The 26,035-nt window shown below is 36.9% G+C and overlaps 1 protein-coding gene across 5 annotated transcripts in view; it reads left to right on the top strand.

Moving 5' to 3' along the window:
- The first annotated feature begins 489 nt into the window (after window positions 1-489).
- Window positions 490-26,035, top strand: part of PAPOLA (poly(A) polymerase alpha) — a 48,936-nt gene continuing 23,390 nt past the window's right edge. For all 5 annotated transcript variants that reach the window (XM_065635641.1, XM_065635643.1, XM_065635640.1 and 2 more), the window contains exons 1-12: window positions 490-746; window positions 11,069-11,239; window positions 11,885-11,951; window positions 13,326-13,407; window positions 13,914-14,023; window positions 15,997-16,050; window positions 18,781-18,892; window positions 20,142-20,231; window positions 20,330-20,468; window positions 21,911-21,983; window positions 23,456-23,576; window positions 24,467-24,551. In XM_065635641.1, the coding sequence (XP_065491713.1) occupies window positions 739-746; window positions 11,069-11,239; window positions 11,885-11,951; window positions 13,326-13,407; window positions 13,914-14,023; window positions 15,997-16,050; window positions 18,781-18,892; window positions 20,142-20,231; window positions 20,330-20,468; window positions 21,911-21,983; window positions 23,456-23,576; window positions 24,467-24,551 (1,112 nt within the window). In that variant the 5' untranslated portion in view covers window positions 490-738. The remainder of the gene's footprint in view (window positions 747-11,068; window positions 11,240-11,884; window positions 11,952-13,325; window positions 13,408-13,913; window positions 14,024-15,996; window positions 16,051-18,780; window positions 18,893-20,141; window positions 20,232-20,329; window positions 20,469-21,910; window positions 21,984-23,455; window positions 23,577-24,466; window positions 24,552-26,035) is intronic.

The raw sequence follows: 26,035 nt of genomic DNA, 5'->3' as shown, positions 1-26,035 counted from the left end.
CTCCCGCAGGCAGCCGGCAGGCGCCGGCCCGGCGGCGGGACCTGCGCGGTGCGGCTCCATATCGAGCCCCTTCGGGCGGCCCGTTGCGATAAAGCGGTGCGGTCCCGCCGCCTGAGTTTCCATGGCAATGAAAGTCCGCGCTTCCCCTCGCTCGGAACCCCCCGGTGCCCAGGCACACCGGCAGTCGCGCCGGACTCTCCCCGGCAGCACAGCCCGGTGGCCCCCGAGCCACGTACCCGCCCCGGCCGCCTCCGCCTCGCCCGGCGCGACCCCGCCCCGCCGCACGCACGCGCCGCCTCGCAGCCGTTAGCGCTTTGTTTTCAAACTCCGGCTCTCTCCCCGCCGGAACTACAGCCCCCAGGATGCCCTTCGGCCTCGTGGCCATCTGAGCATGCGCGGGCGAGCTAGCGTGCGCCGCGTGCGGGGGTGGCCGCGCCGCTGCGTCAGGCTCCCCCCGTTCTAGAAGGTTACTTTGGTAGCGTCTGGGCGCCATGTTAGAAGGCCAGAGGGGAAGAGGAAAGTGAAGCGGTGGCGGCCGGGCCTAGCGAACAGCTTTCTCCTCCCTCTGAGGCCTGACCCCGGCCCCTACCATGGTCGCGATTCCCGCTTCTTGGCGGGACGAGTGACCGGCCCGGAGGCGGCAGTGGTGGGGGAGGACGAAGAGGAGGAGGGAGAAGGGGACGACGCGGTGGTGGCGGCGGCGACGGCGGCGGCGGCGGAGGAGGGGCCGGAGAGACGATGCCGTTGTAAGTTGGAAAGCTCACAGGGTGCCTTAAAGGCCTGTGTCGCGCCGGCCTTTACTCCTAGCGCCCAGTGCTCTCTGCCCGCCGTGGCCCTTTCTGCCGGTTCTCGCCCTGCCCCCTCTCCCCTGTCCCCGCTCCGGTCCCGGGCTCTTCCGGTGCCGCAGTGCGAGAGGCTGTGGATCCGCTGCTCTCCGCCCAGCGCGCCAGGACCTGCTTGTTTCTTCCTTGTGTCCCCCCCGCCCCGCGTCGCTGGGAGTCCCGAAGGAGACGCTGATGTAGCTTTTACGTTGTTGTCGTCGTCTTTTTCGTGATCTCGTGGCGGCCGCGGGGCGGATGGCTGCGGCGGCCCCTTTGACCCACACCGAGCCCGGCCACGTGAGGTGGCGGAGCGCCGCACGTTTGTCCTTTTCGCGCCCAGGCCGCAGGAGATGAAGCTCTTTTTCTCTCAAGGCTCCCGACAGAGCTTCTCTCCCCGCGGCCGCGCAAACGGTTTTTCCGGTGGCGGGAGAGGCGCAGGCGCTGGTTCCAGCGGGCGGCCCGAGCGGAGCCACTGCCCTTGCGAAACTCGCCCGCTCCCGGTGGCTCCGAGGCGCCGAGCGCTGCTGGGCTCGGGCCGGGCCGCGCGGGCAGCGCCCCCTGGCCGGCAGCGGCGGCCGGCGGGTCCCCCCGCTCCGGGAGCCCGGGGCTTCCGCGCCGCTCCGGTGGGGCTTGGAGCTGGTGTGCGGTTACCCTGCGCATAGTCATGAGTGACGAGGTGGGACGTAGTTTCATCGCCGTTTCTTGCCGATTTGTTTTAATCCAGCCCCGCTGTGTTTGTGGCTCTTTTTTATTTTTTTTTTTTTTAATTTTGTTTTGGACGACTCCGGGTTGAGACAACAAAACTTCCTGCTCCTCAGTTCCATAGTCCATAATGTCAGTATTTTATTGTTCTATGTAAGTTGAGGCAACCTGCGATGGGTAGATGGTGAAATGGCTTTTAAGAGTAAGGCATGTTTATATGCTAGGTTCGCGTGTTTAATTGAAGAAATGTAAAGAATTTGGAATTATTCACTGTTGTTTCACTATTGGGATTATTCACTATTGTTTAATTATTATTATTTGGGGATTAGTCACTATTGTTTTAAACGTGTAAACTTTATGTGAAGAATAACCGTGCTTGCCTGTTGTGCTATATACTGCTAAGTTAGTCGCGAGGTAGATAACATGAGATAAACTTAACCGAAAGAGTTTATGGCAGGAAAAACAAGTGAATGCAGAAAATAAAATGGTTGTGCCAAGTAGTTTCTAATGTTTGTATAATGAGGCTGCAATGTCTTTATAGATAACTTTTGCACATGTTCATTATGGCAATGAAAAATTACCAGAAACCATCTTTGAAGTTGGCCAGGCTTTTTGGCCTCAGGAAAATGGGAGGGCGTTTATTCTGCCTGCTTCCATTTTTAGTTTATTTCGTTGTGACATAAATTCCAAATGCTTAATAACAACATTTTAAATGTTTGGGCTACTTCTATGAATTGTAATAATAGCGGTCTTCAACTTTGACAAGTTTGGAGTGACTCGATCACTTTCTTAATGTAGGTGTTTATGATACTTTAACTAAAACTCTTGAGTAACATTACATAGCTGTATTTCCACTAATATATTGTAATTTTCAGTATAAACATTACTTGGCAACTTCACTGGTAAAGGAGGTTTATTTTAGTTAGGAAAAGCAAAGCTTTCTCAGATTCTGCATTTGCTCTTTCATTTTGTATGTTTGGAATGATTGATTTTTGTATTATTCAGCCAAGACTTCAAAGTTAATGTTTTAGTGCTAGTAAGTTGCAATAGTAATAATGTTAATTCTTGAGTTTATGAAGTGATGCATCTGACTTAAGTTTAGATGAAAAACAAGGAGAGCTTAGGAAGTTCCTTTTTTGTATAATTCTTTCCAGTCGATGCTTTCATGCTTTTGGATAAACTTATTGAGTGAGAGTAGAAGAACTGTATGTCACTGCAAAAAAAAAAAAAAACACAAACAAAATACACCACTTTTATTTTTTTTGTCCTGACCTTTGAAGAAATCCTTTAAACTTCATTTTTTAGGGTGGTGTCTACAATTGACAACCCTAGTCAGTGCTGATCTCCCATACAACCAGAGATTTGTTGTCATTCTCTACTTGAAAAGCAGTAGTTCAGGGTTCCGCATTTTTGATACTGCCCTCCATGTGTATGTGTGTGTATTTCTCTTAGCAGTATGGTACAAAACTATAAAACCAAGCGAATTATTTACGTACAAGGCACATCAGTAATAAGAGAGCAAGCTCTGGTTCTGGTGATGCTGATAGCTGGCATTTCAAAAGCCTTTTAATGTTTAAAAAATACTAAATTTATCCTAGGAATATGTGACTTCTTGTTATGATTCTTATGTTATCTCTTGTGTGAAGAGATAGCAGCTGCATAAGGGAAAACTCTTTAACTTTCAGCTGTTCAAAGGAGGTGATTAGAAAAAGGTGAATATTTCCCCTATTATAAAGATACATTTTAGTGAACTGTTAGGTACAGAATCTTCTTGTTTATCATCTGAAATGTAAGATCCTAAGAAAAAAAATGAAGCTCACTATCCTGTCCATATGTTTCAGTTAGGGCTAGGTTTTACACAGAAAGGCTACTGACTCAAGTGAAGCAGCAGCTATGTGTATGTGAATTGATGATGTGGTCTTTTTATGTAACCTGGGCCTTTCTGACCCTCCAAATAGAGATGTAGCACCATGAATCTGTTTCTTGTTAAGCTGCTGATATTATTGCACTTACAGCTTCTTTGCCGAACTTCTGTATCCGCTAAAATAATGGTAAAAGACTTTTGTTTTTAACCAGAAGTGGAAAAGTGCATTGAGTGATATATCTGAACACTTAAAAGTGCTGTAAGTGCTATAAATTTCAACTATTGTTGGTATTGGAAATAGAGTTTTGGAATTTTTTTTTCAGTCTTTATTGTGGACAGTCAAGCTTATTCTCACTTCTGATGTAAGACTTCTTATATGTTTTCTTTCACTGAACTTTGCTTTAAATATATGCAAAGTCATTGTTTTCTTGACTTAATTAGTGACTGTCAATTTGTATGCCAGAAGTAGTACAACACTATATTTAATATGGCTTGTACCAATTAGGAGTGGATAAATAGCATATTTCCGAACAGAGGGCTCAGGTTTTTATAGACCGTAATTGAAGGAGTGACATTATCCCTGACTTTGCAAAGCACAGGACTTACTTTAGAAGAACAGGTGCCTTAATTTAAAGTGATAGCTTTATTAATCAAGAAGAAATTAATATAAAAATCTATACTGAGGATTAATTTGTTAGCTGTACTACAGAGGAACTGGATGGCAAGTCATGTGGTTTTGCCATAGCTTTCAGTTTTCTAACATCACTCCAAAAAGACCAAGTTTATACCTGTTAACACAGAGGCACTGCACACAACTTGGAAACCCAGATATTTTGGGCTGCGCAGATTTCACTGCTGAGACAAATGAATCTCTTAGAGTGAAACGCTTCATGGGATTCCTAGTTCTTGTTTTGATACTTCCTGATATCTTTGGATTCAACCATGCTGAATTTCTTAAATTGGTACCTCTGGAGTTTTTTGTCTCTGTAATAGCAGTACACCTAATTTCTGGTTAAAGTGCTGCCTGCAGATTTTGTTTAAACTTGAGAAACTTTCTGAAACTGTTGTTAGTAAGAATGTTGTGGGTGGGTGTGTGTCTGGACATGCTGCCTTCACTATTCTGTACAAATGGAAGAGCCAGAGAGAACTCAGAATTGAGTCAAAAGTTAGCAGAATATGTATGAATGTTCTTTCTTTTGCCATAGGTGAGTCTCTTCTTCCAGAGGCCTGTCATTGCTCCAATACCTATGTTCGAATCTGTTTGGGCTATCTTGAACATTTCATACTGACAGTTGAAAACTTAATTAATTGTCTAAATGATCCAGCAGCTTTCTGCTACATATTTAAACTTCTGTCCAGGAAGGGCAGCTGGATTGTCTCAATCATTTAAGACGTGTGTTGCCCGGTAACTGATTTGCACAGACTTCGGTGAGATTTTCTGCCTAGATTTCTGAAATTTTGCATGGAGTGATGGTGTTAGCATTAAGCCAGAAGCTTTAGTCTGAAATTGCAGAAGTCAGTACTTGGTGGAGGAGAACTTAAGACAAGCAAACAAAACTCCTCAAAATGCCTCCTCTGAAATGTGGCACAGTGTAGCTTGAGCTTTGTGAATTTAGCTCCAACTGATTGAGATGGTGTGATGACCAGTATTGCTTCAGGAATCTGACTTGAGTATCTTGCATCAGTAAATAAGACAGACTGAATTTTAGTGAGGTAATTGGTAGAGGCAAATAGAGAAGAGAGGATAGTCATTGAGATTCCTTAGGTTGTGTATTTTGTCTTGGTATATGGATGTAAGACTGAATGAGCCAAAGGTCCTGACTGAAGTTAAAAGTTTGAAGTCTATGTTCTGTGGGTTGTTGGCACTTTTTTAAGACACTTAACAGCCCACAGTTTGCCTTCCTTCACTGGCGCTGGCCTTAATGTGCATGTCTGTGTGGACAAACTTAATCCTCAGCTGAGGTTTAGTGATATGAAAAGGGTTATATAACTTCTAGCAAAAGCAAGGCTTGATCGCCAAAAGCTGGAAGGGATTTTTGCATGTACTTGGCATGCATTTAGATGAGTTAGATCTTGGGTGGTTAAGATCTATTTCAGGATCAGAGATGACTTTTAAACTTACACAGGATTCAAACTGTTATCATGTGTTAAGTATTATGGCATCTGGTTTTAAGATTTCATCTATTTGTTATCTTTTATTTCTGTGAAGTATCCAAATTTCAGGAGCATGATGTTTAGATAATGTGGTGCTGATTGCAACTGTATTTTGTTTGTAATAAGAAACGTAAAATCTTAATTCAAATAACATGCTAAAAATATCACCTGTAGATCTGAGGTAGAGTACAGGGAGTGAAGAGGAAAAAGTGCTTAGAACAACAGGGATTTTCAAGTGGATGTAGGAGGAGAGTTAAATACAAAGCATGTTTGGAAAAAAAAAGTTTGTGACAGGATACTTGTTTCTTCTGAGGGTGGAGAAAGGTTCCAGTGTTGTAAAAGAAAGTAGTACAGTACTTCGAATTTGTATCTAACTCATAGGTATGGGGCAGCGTTGTGTAGATACACCTGTATTTGCTCTAAGTCTATTTTCAGTTTAGGTGGATATATGTTAACTTTGTAACCTGATCTTTAAAAGATGCATTAGAAAGTTTTTTCCCATATCTCACAATTTTTCCAGCTCTCTACCTTGGAACAATGCAATGCGTAAGTCACTTACATTTGAAGGAGTTTTAAGGTGTACAGCTCTGTATAGTTTTAACAGTGGCCATAGTAGGGGGCGTTGTTCTTTTTGATTCAGTAGTTATTGATAACAATATAAGAAGATACTACCTAACGTTTTCTTCAGAACCCAAAGTTTTTAGTTGTACTGTTGTCAGCTTAGTACAGACTAAACTTTGTGCATTTGTGGTTTTATATGGAGAAAAAGTATATGTGCATTTCTCTGGGAGATGAGATTCATAATTGAATATGAAGTATTGGCTCATAACACTTCAGAATCAAACTGCGGTTGCTGCTGCTCGATTTGCAGATGGTTTAAACTGTCGGTATATGCTCTTCAAAAATTGAGGTCTAATCAGAACAACAACAATAGCATGTTAAATTTAAGCCTACATCATTTTCTGTAACTTTATTTTATGTTTGTCCTATTGACAGGTAGCTCATATTCATAGGAGAGCGAGAGCAAGATCTTCATGTGTATGTGTGGTTGACTAGAAATAAACAGAAGAGCCCCAAACTGTACCTTAATTTCTATTGTGATGTTAAGAAAAGCTTTTTTTAATTAAAAAACAAGCCCTGAACATGCTTTGAGTTGAGTGTCAGACCTTGGCGAGGACTGCTAAATGTGCCTCAGTGGTAGTCAAGATTGAGCAGCTGGGATGGGACTTTCCGTTGCTGTTTAATACTTTTTGATTTTTGTTGATGCTTAACTTCAATGGCTAGCAGATATGACATGTCCCAAGGCCTTAACTTCCCTAATCCTCTCTGGTAGAAGGTTAGCATTGCTACTTACCTGTTCTTTCTCTTGGAATGAATATCCTAGTTTAAATTAAGAGATTCGAAGAGTGATATATCATGATGTATCACAGGTAGAAACTAGAATGTCCATATGACTTTTCAAGAGGGAAGATGCTGGAGTACAGTGTGATCTTCATGGTTTGAGGAAAAAGTAAAAGATATGCCTTAGTGTTGATCGTTAGCATTTTCTGGCTAAAATGTAACATGTAAATACAATATTGAAGTTGGAAAAATGAGCACTTTATTTCTCAGAGATAGTTCACTTTTCATTTAAAAAGCAGCTAGCAAATGCTTTATTTGAAGTTTCTTGGCTTTGTGGGATGTAGGGAGTGGGGAGAGGATATACCTTTACTTGTTTGTTTTTATAACAACTCTCATGACTTGCTGTCATTTAAACAAAATAACAGTTACTTAGCACTGGTTAGTTTATTGCTTCCTCAAATGAGTTTAACTAACTTTTTTTGCTAAGTACTATTTTTTCTGTCATTTTGCAAAGGCACTTTTCTGCTATCTTTTGGTGTGCTAGAGAAACTTTAGAACAGCCTTCAGCCTTACACCTTCAGTAGGTGTAAACAGCTGAGCTTTAAATGTTTTTAGCTGGATATAACCTATATTCTCTTCGATACTAACATGTTTAAATGTAAGCTTTATTGTATCTTCTGGAGTTGTAACAATCCTCAGCACAGTTGCCTTCCAGATTTTATGTACTGTCCCAGTGAAAGTGTTCTTTTTAACTCCTCAACCTTCAAACAGGTGAAACATTTGCATAGGAAAGTTGTGTGCTGTTGTCAATATCCTTAATTCATTCTTACAAAATACATTAATATAAAAGCAGAAACTGTAAAATCTGTAACTGTTTTTGTGTAACAATTACTAAAGATGTACATCAGCTGATTGTTTGTTAGTAGGTTGTTTAAAGCTGTCATTTTAGTGACCAGTTAAAGCTTATTTCATGCCCTGTGACCATGTGCCGATGGTCCTGTAGAGGCTGGAGATAATAGTGGTTTAAGTCATGTTAACACCTTGTTCTGCGAAGACAAACCTGCACATTGCACTGCCAGGATTGTGCTGTAAACCAGATCAGGGAAGTTATCTGATGTTTGGTTGGTTTTTATGAATTACAATTTTGGGGGCAAGGTGAAGGATTATTTTTTTAAGTTATTAGTTCTCAAATTGGTGAAGCATGGCCCTTACAAACACATGGAAGATGGAGGGCTCTGTCAGTATTACTGACTTCAGGAGTCTGCTTCACAGAATCCGGGTCTGAGAGATGTTTGTGTCTCTTTTTGAAATGTAGTGACAGCCTCTGCCAGCCTGTGTTTTGTCAACCCTTTCAATGAAGACTGATGTCTGTTGAATTGGATACAGTGTCTAGTTATGAATGGGTGAAAATTACAGTCAGACCATCAAGAAATTGTCACACTAAAATATTGTTTGCTTTAGGTTACTGCTTGAAAAATCTGTAAAAATAAACTGCAAAATCTTAAATTGAAAAGGAAATTTACTTTTTCAAATTAACAGTTGGCAAAAGTGGAGAAATTGTAGTTCAAATTTAACTACCTGCTTTGTGGTGTAAGTAAAAATATCCAAAGGATGCTTATGTATTCAGACTTTTTGTCTTCTGACTGCTTTTTTTTGATAGGAGCTAAGTGACTGAAGCTACTATTTGTGTTGACATTCCTAAAATTTTTTCTTTTGAAAAAGAGAAATTGTTTTGGTGATTTTCTTTGTCCTTAATTTGAATTACTGTTTTTTATATAATTCATCTGAGCGGGTTTGGTTTTTTTTTTCTTGTATTTACATTCACACTCAGTCCTAAGATCTATGTGATTTGTTCAGCTGCTACCAGATTCTTCATTAGGTGACTAAAACCTCTTACCTGAAGGAAGCAATGTCAAATAATGCTCCCAGACATGATTACTTGGGGTTTGCTGTTGTTTAATATACAACGGCTTTTTTCCTGCTTTATTTTTTTTTCCTTTTGCTAACAAGCAAAGGAACAAATGTGCTTGAACTTGTGAGAAACTTGCTTTGCAACTGAATTCTTGATTTCAAACAAATTATTGTACTTGGTTTATAAAATGGGTTTAACTTGTAGGAAATTACATTAGATTTTGTTGATTCCTGTCAATTTAAAGTTATTTTGTAATAATTAGTCCTCATGGAAATGAGGAATGAAATCCTGAGGAGATAACAGGTTACAGAAGTAAAAGTGGAGTTGTTTTGTAGTTTTCCGCACGTAATATGTACTTAGCCTGAAAAATAGTTTCTTTTTTTTATGACAGAAATAGTGTAATATGTAAACATGGACTGCTTGTACAGCAATGTACAGGGGAATGTTGTGTTTGCCAATGGACTTTCACATAAGCAGTCAGCTTGAATTTTTGACATGGAGGATTTTTTCTTTAGACTTTATCTTTGTGAAAGCTGAAGGAGACCAAACTGATGATAAAGTTTTTGCCCTAGTCAAATGAATAATTGATTTCAAGGAAAAAAAGATATTAATGCATAATCTGAATTTTAAATACTAGTTATACATTTGGTATTAAAATGTTACTTTATGCCTTTGAAAGGGAGTAATCTTATGTAGTAGGAGTGTAACTTAAATAATGAGGATTTGACACTTTTATACATGCGTTGCCTTAACTTTCAGTTAATACTTGCTTTAACTGTTGTTAGGGCTTTTTGAGTAGCTGTTGATATAATAGCCACATTTTCTGAAACATGTATTTTAGTGAGAGATGATAATGCTTTTTACTGGTCACTGAAAGGTGATTATTTTAAGTAACAAGTTGATTTCAGGAAAGAAGCTTTACAGTATGTTTAAAAAGATTTGTCGTTTTCAGAAATCAAAGGTGGGGGAGTAATAGTCATAATTTAGAGAAAAGTTGCCTATATATCAATATAAAACTAGTATTTAATGCTGCTAGTAATCTTTAGAGCTTTTTTAAATACAGATTTAAGTAGTGTATTTTTTAAACTTGTAAGGTATATAATGAGCAAGACTAAGTGTTCCTAGACTTAAAATTTGGCTATCTTAAATGTTAAAGTATGTAATTTATTCTACAATACTGAATATGTTTAAGATTTTTTTTTAATGACTACCTGTTGTTGTTAGTATCAATTCAAAAAAGTTTTACCTATATGTGTATAGTGTGCAGTAATCACTGAATCCAAACACTTGTATGTTACACAGGAACGAATTCAGCTTTGAAACACTTAGAATTACTAGCTTTAAAGCTCAGACTGTTCTGAAAATAAAACTGTGTTTCAATGTGAACATCATGAACAAATATATGCCCATTATGAAAAAATGCCTGGCTGTTTTTCATCTAGGAAAGCTGTTAGTTTTCACAGTATGATAACTTCTGTGTTTCTTTTGAAGTTCTTTTGTGTGCTCTTGTGTCCTTGCAATGTCGAAATATGGGCAGTTGATTTGAGAGTATCGTCCTTGTGCTTGAAGGTTCGCTCCATATCTGTTTGTGTAGCTTAGAAAAGTGCAAGGTGAGGATGCTATGAGGCTTGTAATTAAACTGTTTACTACTGGACTAGGTCCTTGCAGATTTAACCCATTGTAGTGGGTTGGGTTTTCTTGAGGCTTACTTTGCTGTTTAGAGAAATAATTACATGAAGTAAAATGTCATGTTATGGAAACATGAGGGATGTGGAGGGAGTAGTGCTTGCTTCGTTGGTACTTGTGCTAGGCAAAGTCTAACACAAACCTCTGTTCTCCCCCCATCCCCATAATGAAGCAAGGCTATATGTAATATTGCAACGTGGACTGAACTGATGTTGTTCATCTAACCATCCTCTTACGCTAGCCAGAAGAGAAGTCGGCTTAAAGCTAACTGTATGATGCTATTAGGCTCAAAAATATACTAAAGCCTCCTTACTTAGATAAATGTTTTGAGTGTGTGAAGTCAGCTGATATAAAATCAACTTGTAATCCTTCAATCAATATTTAGAGTTGGAGAAAGGTTATTCTGCTGTTGTCCTTAACAACACAGATTTAACACAGATTGATCTGGGATATAAATGCTAACAGTAGGCTTAACTTCTTGTTTCCTTAGTATACACCTATTGTCTTCTACTCTGGAAAAAAAAAAAAACACAACTTTTTTTTGTTGTTCTGTTTCTGTCAGTAACTTTATTTAATTGCCTTTATTAGTCCCGTTACAACCCAGGGATCACAGACACAGCAACTACAGAAGCATTATGGCATTACCTCACCTATCAGTTTAGCTGCCCCCAAGGAGTCTGACTGCATGCTTACCCAGAAATTAATCGAAACCCTAAAACCTTATGGTGTATTTGAAGAGGAAGAAGAACTGCAACGCAGGTGAGTTAACACTCACTCTAGCAGTGGTTTTCTCTGATCTTGAGGTTGACTACTGAACCCCAAGCATGTTTATGTTCTTTCAGATGCTTTCTTAAAAGCCTAGTGGAATACTAAGATTGATTTCTCCCTCCCTACCTGATCCCATGCACCTTAAGTGGAATATCTCAGAACACAGAAAGGAATTTAAATGGCTTTTAAATTATGGAGGCTGTGCATTTTTTTTCCCTTTCATAACTCTTTTGTTGTAGTGGCCCCTATACTTTTTTCCTTACTAAGTTTTCTAGAGTTTTTTGTTCTCGGTACTGCTTCTCACTGCTTTTAGGTGCATTTGTTTTATGAATTGAGGTTTTATTTTGAAAGTGAGTAGAATTCATATAATTCACATATGTGTAGGCCTTGCATGCTTGCATTTTTTCTGATCTTAAATCCCATGAATGTCTTTGAAAGAGAGAAAATATTAGGAATGTTTTAAGAGTGAGTTTATTTCAGTGTATGTATATATATAAATATATATAAAATAAGATCTGTAATTAGGCCTGCAACGTTACTGTAGTTGACTTACTGTGTAATGGTGATCAGGGTCTTAAAAAATACTACTAGTTTGGTCTAAGTTCGTGACCTGTGATTCTGCTGTTTTATCAATAGGATTCTAATTTTGGGAAAATTAAATAACCTTGTAAAGGAATGGATACGGGAAATCAGTGAAAGCAAGGTATGGCTGTATTTTACATGGAACTGCTTATACTAAGACTGCTGTAGGAGAACAATTACAACATAAGTTCCCAGTTCAAACAGGATGAGTCTTAGATTTGGGGATCAAATTTGATTAAATTGTAAAAGCAAATATCACCTTTGAGTAGCTGCTTTTGTTTCCAAGCAGCATCACCCCTTGAAAGTAGAACCTTTTTAAAGAAAGAAACTGATAAATACTGGAAAAAGTCATGGTAGTGGTAATAGGAATTTTCAATTGTTCCTTCTTCTCCCTAGGTAGAAATGTAAATAGACTGACTTTTTGTTAAAATACATATGTATAATAATTATATGCTTAGATTATTTGGCTTTGTGAACCAGTGCTAGCTCTAAAAATAGACTTCTTGCAGCGTTATGATCTGTGGTCTTCTTTAATGTCAGTCCTGTAATGTTACTTTTGTAGACTCTGATAGTAAGGTTTTTTTGTCAGGTTATAGTCCCTCTCCACCCCTACACACACTTTTTTTTTTTCCCGAATGATTATAGACTTGCAAAAATGTGAAGATGGAAGTGGCTTTTTTTAAGGAGTAAAAACATAATTTTTTTAAGCTATTTTGCTTTAAGTATATGTTGTATTTATTCTGTACACTTCTCCTATGAAATGGGATTTTATACATGAACAAGATTACAGAGAGAAGACCCTGGTTGATCCTTGAAATCAAAATAGTGAGCGTGTCTTTACTGGTGTAAGATTGGAAACTGCTTAAGTTAATCCAATATACTTTGCGAAATAATTAATTTGATTTATTTATATCTTTTGTTGTGTGACCATTAGTGTAGGGCTTCAAACTGTAACATTGAATCTTGTTATGGAAAGGTAATTGTCTTTGCCCACAGTACTGTGGATTCAAGAGGTTTTTTTAAGATACCTGAACAATTTTAACATAAGTATCTTTCCCAAAACCACACTTTAAAGAATGTAGTACAGATGTCTTTGAAAGCAGTTTATTAAACACTGATACTCTAAATAGTATTTTTCTGTTGCTCTAAATTGGAGTCCATCAATTTCTGAGGCAGTCTAAAATGCCAGAGTATTGGGCAAAATGTGTTTAATGTCCGTAATATTTTAAAGCTGTTGTACCTGAAGTGTAGAACTGCTGAAACAATTACTAAGTCTGAGGCAGTAATGCGTGATAGAGTAGAAATGTTACACATAGTTTGCAAGTGGCAAACATACTTCTGTCTTTCCTGTAAATACTAAGGTTATTATTCGAGTAGTAGCTATACCTTAAACAACATACATTCTGTGCAGTATTTTTCCTTTTGTTTTAAAGTAAATTGTTTATGCCGTTATAGCTTGTTAAGGTAAAGTAACTATTTTTTTTTCTCCATTTAGAATCTTCCACAGTCTGTTATAGAAAATGTTGGAGGAAAAATTTTTACATTTGGATCCTATAGATTAGGGGTTCATACAAAAGGTAATATTTACTTTTATAGAAACTCATGTGCTTGAGCTAATGATGTGTTTGTAAATGTCACATTTAAGTAACAAAAACTTGGTATCTTTTGAGGTGGTGTTAGATTTTTGCCATTTTTTGTCAGTCATCTCCATTCTTCGCTCTAAATCAATATGTTCCTATATTATGTTCATGTCATGGGTTGTGGAATGGACAAAAATGTTGGAAACAATTTAAAAATAGAGAAAGTCGTATACTTGGGTTTTCATAGTTTGTTCTTTGAAAATTACTACGAGTGTTTTGCAGTTGAAAGAAGAATGAATGTATGTATGTATTCAGTATGCTTAATGGCCATTAACACTTAAATTTTTTTTTCCTCATTTGTTTTGACTTAGTATTACCAAAGAAAATCCATTCTACAAGTAGAGAAACTGATTTTTCCTATTTGGTTTCAAAAAAATTTCTGGGTATTGCTGGCATTTCATGTACATGAAGTGCAATTTATTTGTTCTAATAAACAATTTCAGGTGCTGATATTGATGCCCTGTGCGTTGCACCAAGACATGTTGAAAGAAGTGATTTTTTCACATCGTTTTATGAAAAACTGAAACAACAAGAAGAAGTAAAAGATCTGAGGGTATGTGAACTGCCTGATACTGCTAGCTGAAAGGATGATACTGAAAAGCTAATGGTGAAAGATGATATATTAAATAAGTAAATATAACTTTACTATTAAGGCTTGCAGTGGATTTTTAGTTAGCTTGCAGCAAAGCCTATCACCGTAGTTGAAATAAACAGAGATTCGTCCAAATTTTCTGTTTCTACTTCCTAGAGACTCATTTAAAAATCTGGATGTCAGAATGATCTCCTAGCATGTGTTAGTATTTCAAAATTGCTGCTTGCTCTCTACCAACAGGCAGATGCAAATAGAAGTGTTTGGTCCTGAACCCTTTCAAGCTAAGTTTTGTGTTTTTAATGAAGGTTTTAAAGTGTATCGTTATGCTACTGTTCTATAATTTTATGCTTATATAAACAATTACAATGATTGATATTAATCACAACTTCTATATTGGCCTTCAACTGCGCATTTGGAGGCAAATGGAGGTTACATTTTTAGTGTGTCTTATTAGATGCTTGTGCAAGATTTTTAGCAGGTAAAGATGCAGATTTCCTCTGTAGGAATGGAAGACACAATGGTATACAGTATTTTGTTTTTATTATACCTGAATGACAAGCCTCCCTAGGCCAACTGGTGAGAGTCTTAATGTTTTGTTGCAGTGTTGCTGCAATTTTTTTTTGTTTTGATTTTGTTCTTTTGGTGAAGGTAGTTGCTGGCAAGTATTATGCTTTGTTTGTTTTAGTCCTGCTCCCATAAATGGATCTGTCTCTACAGCGTTCATTCACTCTGTGCACCTTGTAGTTGGTAACTACCAGGGTAGTGCAGACATTTGGTGGTAATATTAATGCATTAAACCAACTGTTTTGAATGCTTTATTATCACAACGCTTTTAGTAATCTTTAAATCAACACGCTTTCATTAAGAGGTTTATGATTTTCAGATTTCCAATTAACTTTGCTATGAACTCTAACTCAAGCTAATGTAGTTGATTTAGCAGCAAGGTAGATCAATGTATGCTGTTCAGTGTAGCTCTGCAGTGATGCAATAACCTTTAGATCAGGGTTCATTAACATTTTTAAATCATTCCAGCTCAGTCTAAGAAAGTTTGTAAGTCTCCATCTTTAGGGAACCTAGCTTTCTTAATGATCGCTCTAGCAAGTGAGTCCGAGAGACTTGTGAACTTCATATTTTGCTTAGGATCCATTCTGCCAACCAGTAATGTTAAGGTAACCTTAACTAAGGTTAAGCGCAGAGTAGTGTTGTCTTCTGCTCTTGTTAATATCTGGAACACTTTTAGAACTGTTTAGCTTCTGGCATTACCCAACATTTCTTATCTGGAAGTATGCAGTGTCGTTTGCTTTTATGAAAGTAGCACTCTGCACATCTGCATTTAGTTCAGATGCTCAGTTCAGGAAGATGGCATTCCTAGCTGATTGTGGAGTAGATACCAAGTTTCATGGTTTCATCATGGTTTTTACTGATTGTCAAAGTATCTTACTAATGACTACATTTAGAGAAGATGCTTGAGCTCTGGAGGCTAGTAACTTGCAATTGATTTAGGTGGAATCAGACTGCAGAGTTGTACAGTTGTCTCTTTGTCATTTCTCAAAAACCTGACTGCAGATATGTAGAGATAAGAGGCCTCTTAGAGTAAGAATCCCTATAGGTTGGCCTTAGAATACTTAGAGCTGCTGTGAGGAGTAAAAGATGCTTTGATTGTGTCCCACGTGTAGTGAGGGACTTGGACCTTGAGGTAGTCAGAGCTGATTGATATGAGTTTGGATTATAATTAGCATGTAGCACATAGATCAGTGCTTACTGCATAAATCCTCAATGATCGAGAAAGACATTTCTGTTTTCAGGGCAATTTTTGTCAGCAAAGCATCTGTATAAATAGCATTTCATTGTGATTGTTTAGACCTGGTAGTTATTGCTTGTAAATGTGTTTTTCTCTATACTGAAAATAAAATATAACTATTTTTTCCCCCCAGGCTGTTGAAGAAGCTTTTGTCCCAGTTATTAAACTTTGTTTTGATGGAATAGAGGTAAAAACCTTATTTTGTTTTGATAGAGCATGCTTAAAACAAAGTTTTCAAAGTCTACATGACTCATGTAGTATTAATATGACTACTACTAAAGTGACTCTTGTAAGTTCATAGGCAAGTGTTTGACAACAGTCTTCAGTTGTGTAATTTAAAGTGGGGCTTTAAGACTGAAACAAGGCTTTCTTGATGTACTTAATGCTGCTTGTAGAATATGTCCCCATTCTTCTCTAGGCACTGCTCCCCACTTGTACTGATTAGTTTACTGACCTGTAAAGTACTGGTATTGGCATTATTAGCACTTAACATTTAATAGAAATTAAATTCTTAAATAATGTGGGTTTAATAATTTTTTGGCTTCTAATGGTGAACTGTCCAAACCTTACCTTCAGATTTGCTTCAATACCCTATACTATAGGAAGTTGTGTGATCTTTGAGTTCTCAAGGATGTACTGCTGAAGGCAGACAAGTTACCCCTGTGTCTTGATCTCTCTGGACTTTAGTAAACATATGACCAAAACAATGGTTTGGGGATGCCAGTTTCTGTCCAGTTTGCCTGTAGCCTGATAAATGGGCTGTCTTGAAGTGATGAACTTGCTTAACTTGATTTTTAGTATTTTGGGAGAAGTTGCTGAGAAAACAGAAACACTGCTTTCAAAAGATAACTCTGTTAATCTTTTTTGGACTAATTTATAGTCAACCTGTCATCTTTTCTTGGTGACAAGACAAAAGCGTATGAACTGTTCATATGCACAGTTCGGCAGACTTGTACTCGGATTATGTCAGCCAGTAACTGGTGGGTACAAGAATGGTACTTCACAGTGGGGAAAGAACTCCCATGTTAATCTTCTGTTTGTGTTTTTTCAGTCATTTACATTATTTCAAGCCAGTATTGTCTCTTTTTTAAAAAATGAAATTCAAAATAGAAACCTAAATAGGGAAATAGAAGGATTGTCGGCTGTAAGAGTAGCAGTATCTTGCTCAAATGTAGTAATTTATGGTGGGCTCTGACGGCTTGGGTTTATGACTGAGACTTAACCCGTTTTGCTGACAGTACATGAGACTTCTCCGGTCTTGAACACCAACTTGTCATAAGTACTCTTTTGTATATATACCAGTGTTGTTAGGCCACAATTTCTGATGGTTGCATTTGTGCCTAGTGTGTCTGTATCAGAAGATTTGAATTTAGTTTTCCTAATCCAGGCAAAAGGTGTTAGAAGTTACTCTCACTGTAAAGAAAACCTTAGAACTGAGGAAAAGAATTTTAAAAGGATTTTAAAAGGATTTTAGCTTTGTGGTGATCCCGTCAATTAAACTTCAGAAGTTTTTGCCAGTACCAGTTTATACATATGCATCTTATGTTCTTGCTTAAAATAAAGAAGAATCTTCATTTTTTTGGTTCTTCCTGTAGAAAACTCTTTCCCTGTCCCATCTGCATATGCCCCCTCCCCCCGCAATGACATAGGACAGGCTATTAATTTAGTGATTTGAAAAATACTTTTATTGTCAATGAACTTTGGATCTTTAGAGGTGTTAGACCTTCTAGAGCTCAGAATAGAGCTTCAAGCTCAATTTAATTTTGAACTTCTTTTACATTGCAAAGTAATACTTTTGACTTAAGTAGAAACTTCTGCTTCTAGTACTGAATGTAAAATCAAAAGTTTTTGATAGTTGGTCTTAAAAGTGCATGGAATACTTTAGAAATTACTTTGGAGAAGTGCTTTATAGTTTGAAACAGATGGATGCAAAGTTTTAAGTGCCTATGAAAAGTTCTTCATTTTAAGATCTCTTCAGCTGCACTTTATCCAAAATAATTTTAACATAACTGAAATGGTTTTGTTCTTGGTGCAGTAGCACTAGCTATTTCACTATCTTGTAGGTGAAGTGGTATCAGTTCACGATGATTAAAAGCCTCATCTGATGAAGGGGGCTTGTTGCCTTGCAGGGGAGGTGCTAACATGTAATTTCTATTCTCATTATACTGACTGACTGATACCTAATCTAAGACTGGAATGGCAAACTGACTTCTCTGTGTAGGTCCTTGCCGTGTATGGGACAATTTAAAACTCTAGTTCAGTGCTGAGTAGTCTTAGATTTTCTTGACCTAGAAGAACTGGTGTCAAATAATTGCAGACATAATGGCAAACAAATTGAACATGATTTCAAAGATTTATACAAATTTATACACTTGCTTATCTTACTGCATTTTCACAACTACCCGTTTTCTCTAATCAGATGAGATTTTGTCATAGATACTCATCCTATACAGAGGGAGCTAGTTGCACATCACGTGTGCTTTACTGTACTAGATGGAAAAGATCTCTTTTTCTATAATTCAGTGATAATTTTGAGAATATTTAGATTAAAACTAGGTTGTGTTTTCATGACTTGCTATGATGTAGTAGAATTTTATATTCTGGACCTGGAGGTGGTGCTTATCCCCAAATGATTTTTACTTACATTGACAGTTGATGTAGACTTTCATGTACTGGTTCTGTATTTATCTTAATGTGTACTTTATTGTCTTGGAAAAGGAACCATGTGATAGATGAAGCATCTGAAAGTGTTTCTTTTAATGTATGTGAAAGGTGTTAGTATGTATTGTTTAAGGAGATTCTTTGTGCTAGGAAGGCTGCTGTTACTGTTAGTAAACTTGATGAAAATTGGGTTATAGAATTAATTCTACAGAAGAAGAAAAAACAGTTTTTAATTTCCTTTTTTTTTTTCTTCAAGATTGATATTTTGTTTGCAAGATTAGCACTGCAAACTATTCCTGAGGACTTAGATCTACGAGATGATAGCCTACTCAAAAATTTAGACATTAGATGCATACGAAGTCTTAATGGTATGTATATGCAGTTTTGTGTATAAACTTCTTGTCTGAACTTTAGTAAGTATCCTAGATTGTTTAATACAGTAGTTTAGTTGTGGACTTGTCTTACATATCTGGAAATAAAGTCGTAGCCAGTTGTATATATCTTTTTTGGAATGAAGTGTTGTTTCTTATTGGCTAGATTTTTATAAAACTTTTAGTTTGGGTAGTAAATGGTGCTGTCTAGAAATTAATGGGACTTGCAAGACTTATGTGGAGCACTGTCTATTTCTATAAATGTGCGCACGTTTTTTAATTTGTACGTGTTACGGTATGCATAAACATACACACAATTGCTTCAGTGATAAATTGGGGACTTCAGAATACTGTCAGTTTGAGGTCAGGTCTTTAGTAGCTTACTAGCTTGTGTAACCCTTAACTTTTTTATAATACTGTAGTTTAAAAAAATTGTTTATGTATGGAGCAGTTGAGGCTGCAACTTGGCAGGGAAGAGGAGTGTGTGATGTCACTGACTTCTGTTATGATCTGAAAACTTGATAATTTGACACTGCCACAGCAATTTGCACTGTTTTGTGAAATTCACATTTGTGTAGTCTCTAGAATTCATACTTGCCTCTAACTTGCTTTGAAAGGAACTCCTAGTCTTAGATAATACTATTTTCTTGCAACCAGCTCTCTGTAACTATTTAGTAACTATGAGCAACTACCTGGTTTTGATTTTTAAAAAAAGGTGGTTGATATTGTTATCTGTAATGTTATTTTTAAGCTTGAAAATATCCCATCAAAGTAATGGTACAACTCATATGTCTAAAAACTAATTTTTTTTGGTCTGTTCTCATAAAAATTCAAACAAAATTTTGACCTCTGACTTCAAGGTTTTCTGTAGGTCTGTGGAGACTCATGCTTTTAAAAATGCCTGCATGTTTTATGGTATACTGCATGTAATTCCATAACAGCAGAACTTAAAACTCGTTTGTTTCTTAAACAGCTTTTACAGTTCATTAATAACAGAAAATCAAGTAGCAGTTCAAAACTACATGTGCATGGATTGTCTTCCTGTGTGCTGCTGTAAAACAGTAATAAAAGGAAAAAAACCAAACTGAAATATGTTGAGCTTTCTAATTCAAAACAAAAGCAAAGAAAATACCAACTGAGTTGCCAGCATGCTGATCTAAAAAGTTTGGTAGCTTTCAAGGTGAGGGAGGGTAAACCAGCAAAATCTTTGGAGGCAGCAAGTGTAACGGATTCTTTCTTTTGGCAGGTTGCCGGGTAACCGATGAAATTCTGCATCTAGTACCAAACATTGACAACTTCAGGTTAACACTGAGAGCTATCAAACTGTGGGCAAAACGTAAGCAGTTTTATTCAAAAAATCTGTGAAGTTTTCATTAACTCTGAGGTTTTCATTAGCTCTAACTCCTTTTGTCTCTTTTCCTTTTCAATCTGCAGGCCACAACATCTATTCCAATATACTAGGTTTCCTTGGCGGTGTTTCCTGGGCTATGCTAGTAGCCAGAACTTGCCAGCTTTATCCAAATGCAATAGCATCAACTCTTGTACATAAATTTTTCTTGGTATTTTCTAAATGGTATGTTTTGGTTTTTTTTTTTGTTTTGATTTAGATTACACTAAAATAAAATTGTTTGTAGACACTACATTTTAGTCCTGTTTTTATGGTATCATTTTCAGCTGTTAACCAGACTAAGATGGTAGTTATAAGCATTGTTCTTGCTGACAGAAGGCTCTTAGCTTGAAGTTTTCAGTAAGTCATCTAACATGTCTTGTACTTAAAGTATCCAAAATGAAAACACTTGTTTTTTAATTAAAATTTTCTTAAGTATTTGTCGTAATTCAACAATACTCTTCAGATAAAATACTTAAATAGTGCAAAATAAGAGTAGACACCCCATAATTAGTTGTTTAACATTCAGATACTGGAATAATGAGAAAAGGAGATATGTCACCATCTCTTTTAGACACATAGCTTAAATGGAGTTCAGGAGTACCAATAGTGAAAAGTGTAGTTTTTAATCTCCTCAGTGTGGAGAGGTAGGTGTTTTGGAATTACATACGGTTTCATACTCCTGAGCTAGTTACCTCAGAAGGATGGCTTGAATAACTTATGGGAGCAATGGTAACACTCCAAGGAAATTTAGAATGAATGGGACAGAAGTATACTTTAGAGATAACAAATGAGTACTCTTGTTCTTGAAAGAGCATGTCTGGATACCTATATTTGTCATGAGACATTGACATATTTTAAGAAGCATTGTACCAAGTTGTTGCTTCAAGTATAGTGTCTTGCCTTCTTAATGTGAAGATAATTTCCATTTTCACTGTCTTGAATCCATAGGCTTTATAACCTCTTTGAGATACCTGGTTTTTAATAATATCTTGCCATAATATCTTGTCCTTACACTGCTGTCCATTTTACATGTGCATAGCATAGGAGCAGTTATGTAGAAATACCAACAGATTAACAGACTTCTACTCTTTATAGGAAGATAACGTTATTTGTGGGAGTAGAGATGACTTGAAGAACAGAAATGTTACTTTCTTTTTTTAGCATGGCTTCTTGTCTTGATTTGAAGGTTTTTTTAATACATATGCTTTGTAATGATACTATAATGCTGCATTCATGCTAGCTGTTTCTTCTATTGTTTGTCCATGAAACAGCTAACTTGAAAATGGACCCAATGTCAACCTTCATAGAGGAATTTCTGTTTGATAGGTATATTTCAAGACAAATTTAGAGGAGCTTACTTTAGTTACTTAAGACAGTGTTTACAAAGGTCCAAGACTACAGAAAATTCGTTGTTCTACTGCCCTGAAAAAAGCTAGTTACAGCTGTGTTGTTGTTCATCAGTATAGTTTTGTTTAAGCAACTCCAGTTAGACCAACTTAGTCGTGAGGAAATGATGCTATACCTTGAGAGCAGGGTTAAGAAGGATCACATTCAAAAGTATTGTTTGTTGAACATACATGGTTGTATCCAATAGTCTTATTCAGTGCTACAATCTTTTTGAACAGGGAATGGCCAAATCCAGTGCTATTGAAACAGCCAGAAGAATGCAATCTTAATTTGCCTGTATGGGACCCAAGGGTTAGTGTATTATTTTTTCCCCTTTAAGTCACACTGTACAATAAATTCAGTTGCTTAAAGAATCCTAGATGAACTTCATTTTGGGTTTATTAAACTTAATATTGTGGTATCATGTCATCTTTATAAATGACCTCTAGTTCTGAGTGTGGAACAAAGTTAGTTTTGTAAACTGACCACTTGAAGCACACTTGCTGATGAGCAATGTACTTTTTACTTCCAACTTTTGTAATATGTGATCTTAATAACTATTCAGTATAATTGGATACATACCTTAAAGCTATGCATTTTAAATCTGCTTATCTTAAAACCATTTGCTGCTGACTTAAAACCTGTTCATTTTGCAAGTATATTGAATTCACTTCAGTACAGCAGTCACAACTGGATAGATTTGGTTCCATATAGTTGTAGTAATGTGTCTTCATCTCGGACCAAAGAAGATCTTGTGTATTATTTATAATATTTAATCTCTATCTTTGTAGCACTTTTATATTAAGGTCATTGGACATGAATGTCCTTAAGGCAGTCAATAAAACAGCTTGCAGCAGATGCACACTCACATTCTGAGATTTGAGTAGGGCACAGTGTGAATGTGTTCAGTGCTGTTTTGTCAATTTTGGAAAAGTTAGTGTTCAACTAATCTTTCTGGAGAATAGTGTAAGCACCAGATGTTGAGTTGTATGCCCTTCTGTACTTCAGATTTGCTTTTCTGATTGACAAAAGTCCATATTTAAATAACGTGAGATGGTTGAAAAAGTGTTCTTGAGTCTTACTGGTATTCCTGGAGTAGGGGGTTTGAGATCAGTGTGTGTGGTGGGAACTATGTTGTAGTAGCTAAATGAAGTGGGGTAAGTTAAAGTGGGGTAAGTTAATGACAGGGTTTTATCTTTAATTTACCCTCTAGAAGATTGCTACCCTAATGCTACTTTAAATGTATTTTGTATGTGTGTTTTGTCCCTTTTTTTTTTGTTTCCCAGTGTGCTGCTTAATAAAAGATACACTAACACAAGTGATGCTTCTGTCAGGTTACCTAGAGCCTCAGCCTCTCTTCTTAAGCTGGCTTTTTATTTTCAGTACTATTACAAAAATAAAGTAAAATTTTTCACAAGGTCTAAAGACAGTCATTCTTCTGAAGGTGCTCCTGTGATAAGGTATCCTTGTTTTGACATGATCACAAGCTAATTTCCTTTAAAGAGAGGAATTGTTCTGTTCAGTTGGAATTTCCGCACTTAAGAATGCCTGCAACTTGATCTTGCTGTGCTGACAGATTACAGCCCTCCGTCACTGATTGAAAATAATGTCCTTTGTGAAAATGTTATCCTTGTTTTCTAAACTTCCTCAGAACTATTGGTAAATTTCCTTGGTCTGCAAACTAAGATCTCTTAGAAATTCTCAGTTGTAGTAAAGGGAAAAATCCAAATTTGGTAACTCATGTGTATGCTTGAAGAAAACTGATTGGCTGTTGTTATACGTAGGTAAACCCCAGTGATAGGTACCATCTTATGCCTATAATTACACCAGCATACCCACAGCAGAACTCTACCTACAATGTGTCCGTTTCCACACGGATGGTCATGGTTGAGGAATTTAAACAAGGTAAGTATTATCTTATGCTCTCTATATAAATGTATTCAAACATTTAAAATAGATCTGTTGTGGGTGTGCTTTCTGGGGTGGGGGGTGGAAGGATGTTAAATCGCTTCTTGATGTGAGACTCTCTTCTGAGGGAGGTAGAACTTGGTCTGTTATGTGGCTTAAAGTTCCACATTCAGTGGACTTCTGCAGATCTGCCCTTCACTCTTAGAAACTGAGGGTAATTAATTAGAATGCCTTGTGCTCTGAAAATGAGGACTAACAGTACAGTATCTTTGTTTGTTTTAGTGGCCTTAGATTGTGTCCTGCCACATGGAAGATTCTTATAGTAATCCCATTTGATGGCCATTTCCAGGCCTAATGTAAGACAATATACTTGCTCAGAGATGAGTCCTCTAGATTTGTCCTAGTAATCTACTTGGATTATAGTAGACATGAAAATGTTGTCAAGGCAAGGAGTAGACCTGATGCAGAGAGCAGCTAGCAGCAGCTCTCTCAGGCAGAGCAGTATCTTATTGTATCACTGTTTTTTGCCTTGTACAATGCCTTGCACAAGAGATGATTAAAGTACTATAAGGAAAAAGAACTTTCTTCTTTGGACTGAGTAGTTACTGTGGCATATAGAAAAGATTTAATTGAGCTGTTACACTGCAGAGCAAAATAAATGAAGTCATCAGTCTGACCAATTAACATACATCTCTAAACTTACTGAGGTTCTTTTTAATAATATGATTTGCACAACTAATGACCACTTAAGGTATGACTGGAATATAAAGCTTGTTGTTAAATTCCTTTGAATTTGAAGGGGGGAAATAATTTGTAGTAAGCTGGTTTTATTCTGAGTATTTAACTGTAATTAAAAAAAAAAGATTAAATGTTTTTTTATAATTTAGGTCTTGCTATCACAGATGAAATTTTGCTGAGTAAGGCAGAGTGGTCCAAACTTTTTGAAGCTCCAAACTTCTTTCAGAAGTACAAGTATGTATTTTATGGCATGGCAGAATATTTTAAGTTTTATCAGTTAAATTATTTGATAGCGCACTGTAGCATAGGATCTTAGATATACATACATTAGAATTCCAAAGTGTTTTGTTACAATTTCTCTATAGAGAGGGGGAGTGAATGCACTATTGTCCTTTCTCTTAAAAAATGAATTATTTCCTCAGATACTACTTTTTTCTTTGTCTTTAGTGTGTATTTCAGAAACCCGTTAGTCCCTGACCAGATATTTAGAATGTCACCAGTTAACTATACAATTGGTATTCTACCAATAAAATTGAAGACATATCAGCTGGTTTGACTAACAGAAATGTTCTTTACTGGTGTCAGTAAGCGTTCTGAAAATGGGTCTTGCCTCCCAGGAAACAAGATATTAAGAAAACTAATTCTGAAGGTCAATATTTAAGATGAATACGTACGTGAAACTGCGTGTTTTCTTATGTCAATATAGTCAACAGTTCACTCTAATAATAAAATATATTTTTGCAATTGTGTTGACTAACTGTCAGATGTACCAGTTACTACTAGATTTTTTTTTTCATTAAAACTTAAGGCTTTTGGCTCTTCGTTAATAATAATCTTTCACAACTAGATTCTTGAATTTTGTAATGTCTCTAAGGGAAATACTGAAGTTCACACTTCACACTTTTAGGATTTCTAGTAATATGCTTGTGGGGCAGAAGCTTGTTAAATGTATATGGACTTGCTGAAAGTTGTATTTTTATAATAAATATGGATTATTAAAATATGGACTACATCTTCTTTGCCCTCAGTTGAAATTTGAGACCCATTTTTCTTGAATCAAGATCAAATATATTTTACACTTGTTTCTGTGTTGGGTGGTTGGTTGGTTATGTACTAATCTAAACAAAATTGAAATATACAGTTCCCCCATTAAAAGAGACTGATGACCTTCATGATGTGTCTGTGTTTTGTTTTTATACCTTTTGCATGATAAAAGCTTTTATGTTGTACCTTGGAGATTAAGCTTGAAAACACTTTAAAGAGCACTGTAAAGTTATGTTATAATATTTTTTGAAGTTAAAAGTGGCCTGCAGATAAATCAGTTTCGGCTCAAGAGGTTGCTAATAAGTTCCCTAGTACATTTCCTTTGTTTCTTTCAAAACTAGGAAAAAATAGGAAATATTAAATGTTATTTGAAATCTCAATTTTTAATGCGGGTTTTTTTTTTTGGTCTACTGGCATTAACCATTTTGTCAGTTTTAGCAATAAAGGCTTCTGTAGCCAACACTAAATATCCAGGTTTTGTATTTTTTCCATAAAAACTCTCTGCTTTATCTTTTTTTTTAAACTGTGGAATGGTGTTATAGAGCCTACTTTAAATTACCCTAGGTTTTATCCATTTTACCTTAGTAGATTAATTTAAAGCTTTGATTAGTAACCTTTACAAAATGAAGTCATTATATGCCATCACCACTATGCAATAAATGTGGCTCTATTGG

This window comes from Caloenas nicobarica, chromosome 5 (assembly GCF_036013445.1).
Source record: "Caloenas nicobarica isolate bCalNic1 chromosome 5, bCalNic1.hap1, whole genome shotgun sequence".
NCBI classification, from domain to species: Eukaryota; Metazoa; Chordata; class Aves; order Columbiformes; family Columbidae; genus Caloenas; species Caloenas nicobarica.
The sequence above is the reverse complement of the archived record's forward strand: the minus strand, read 5'-3'. Positions and strand labels throughout refer to the sequence as shown.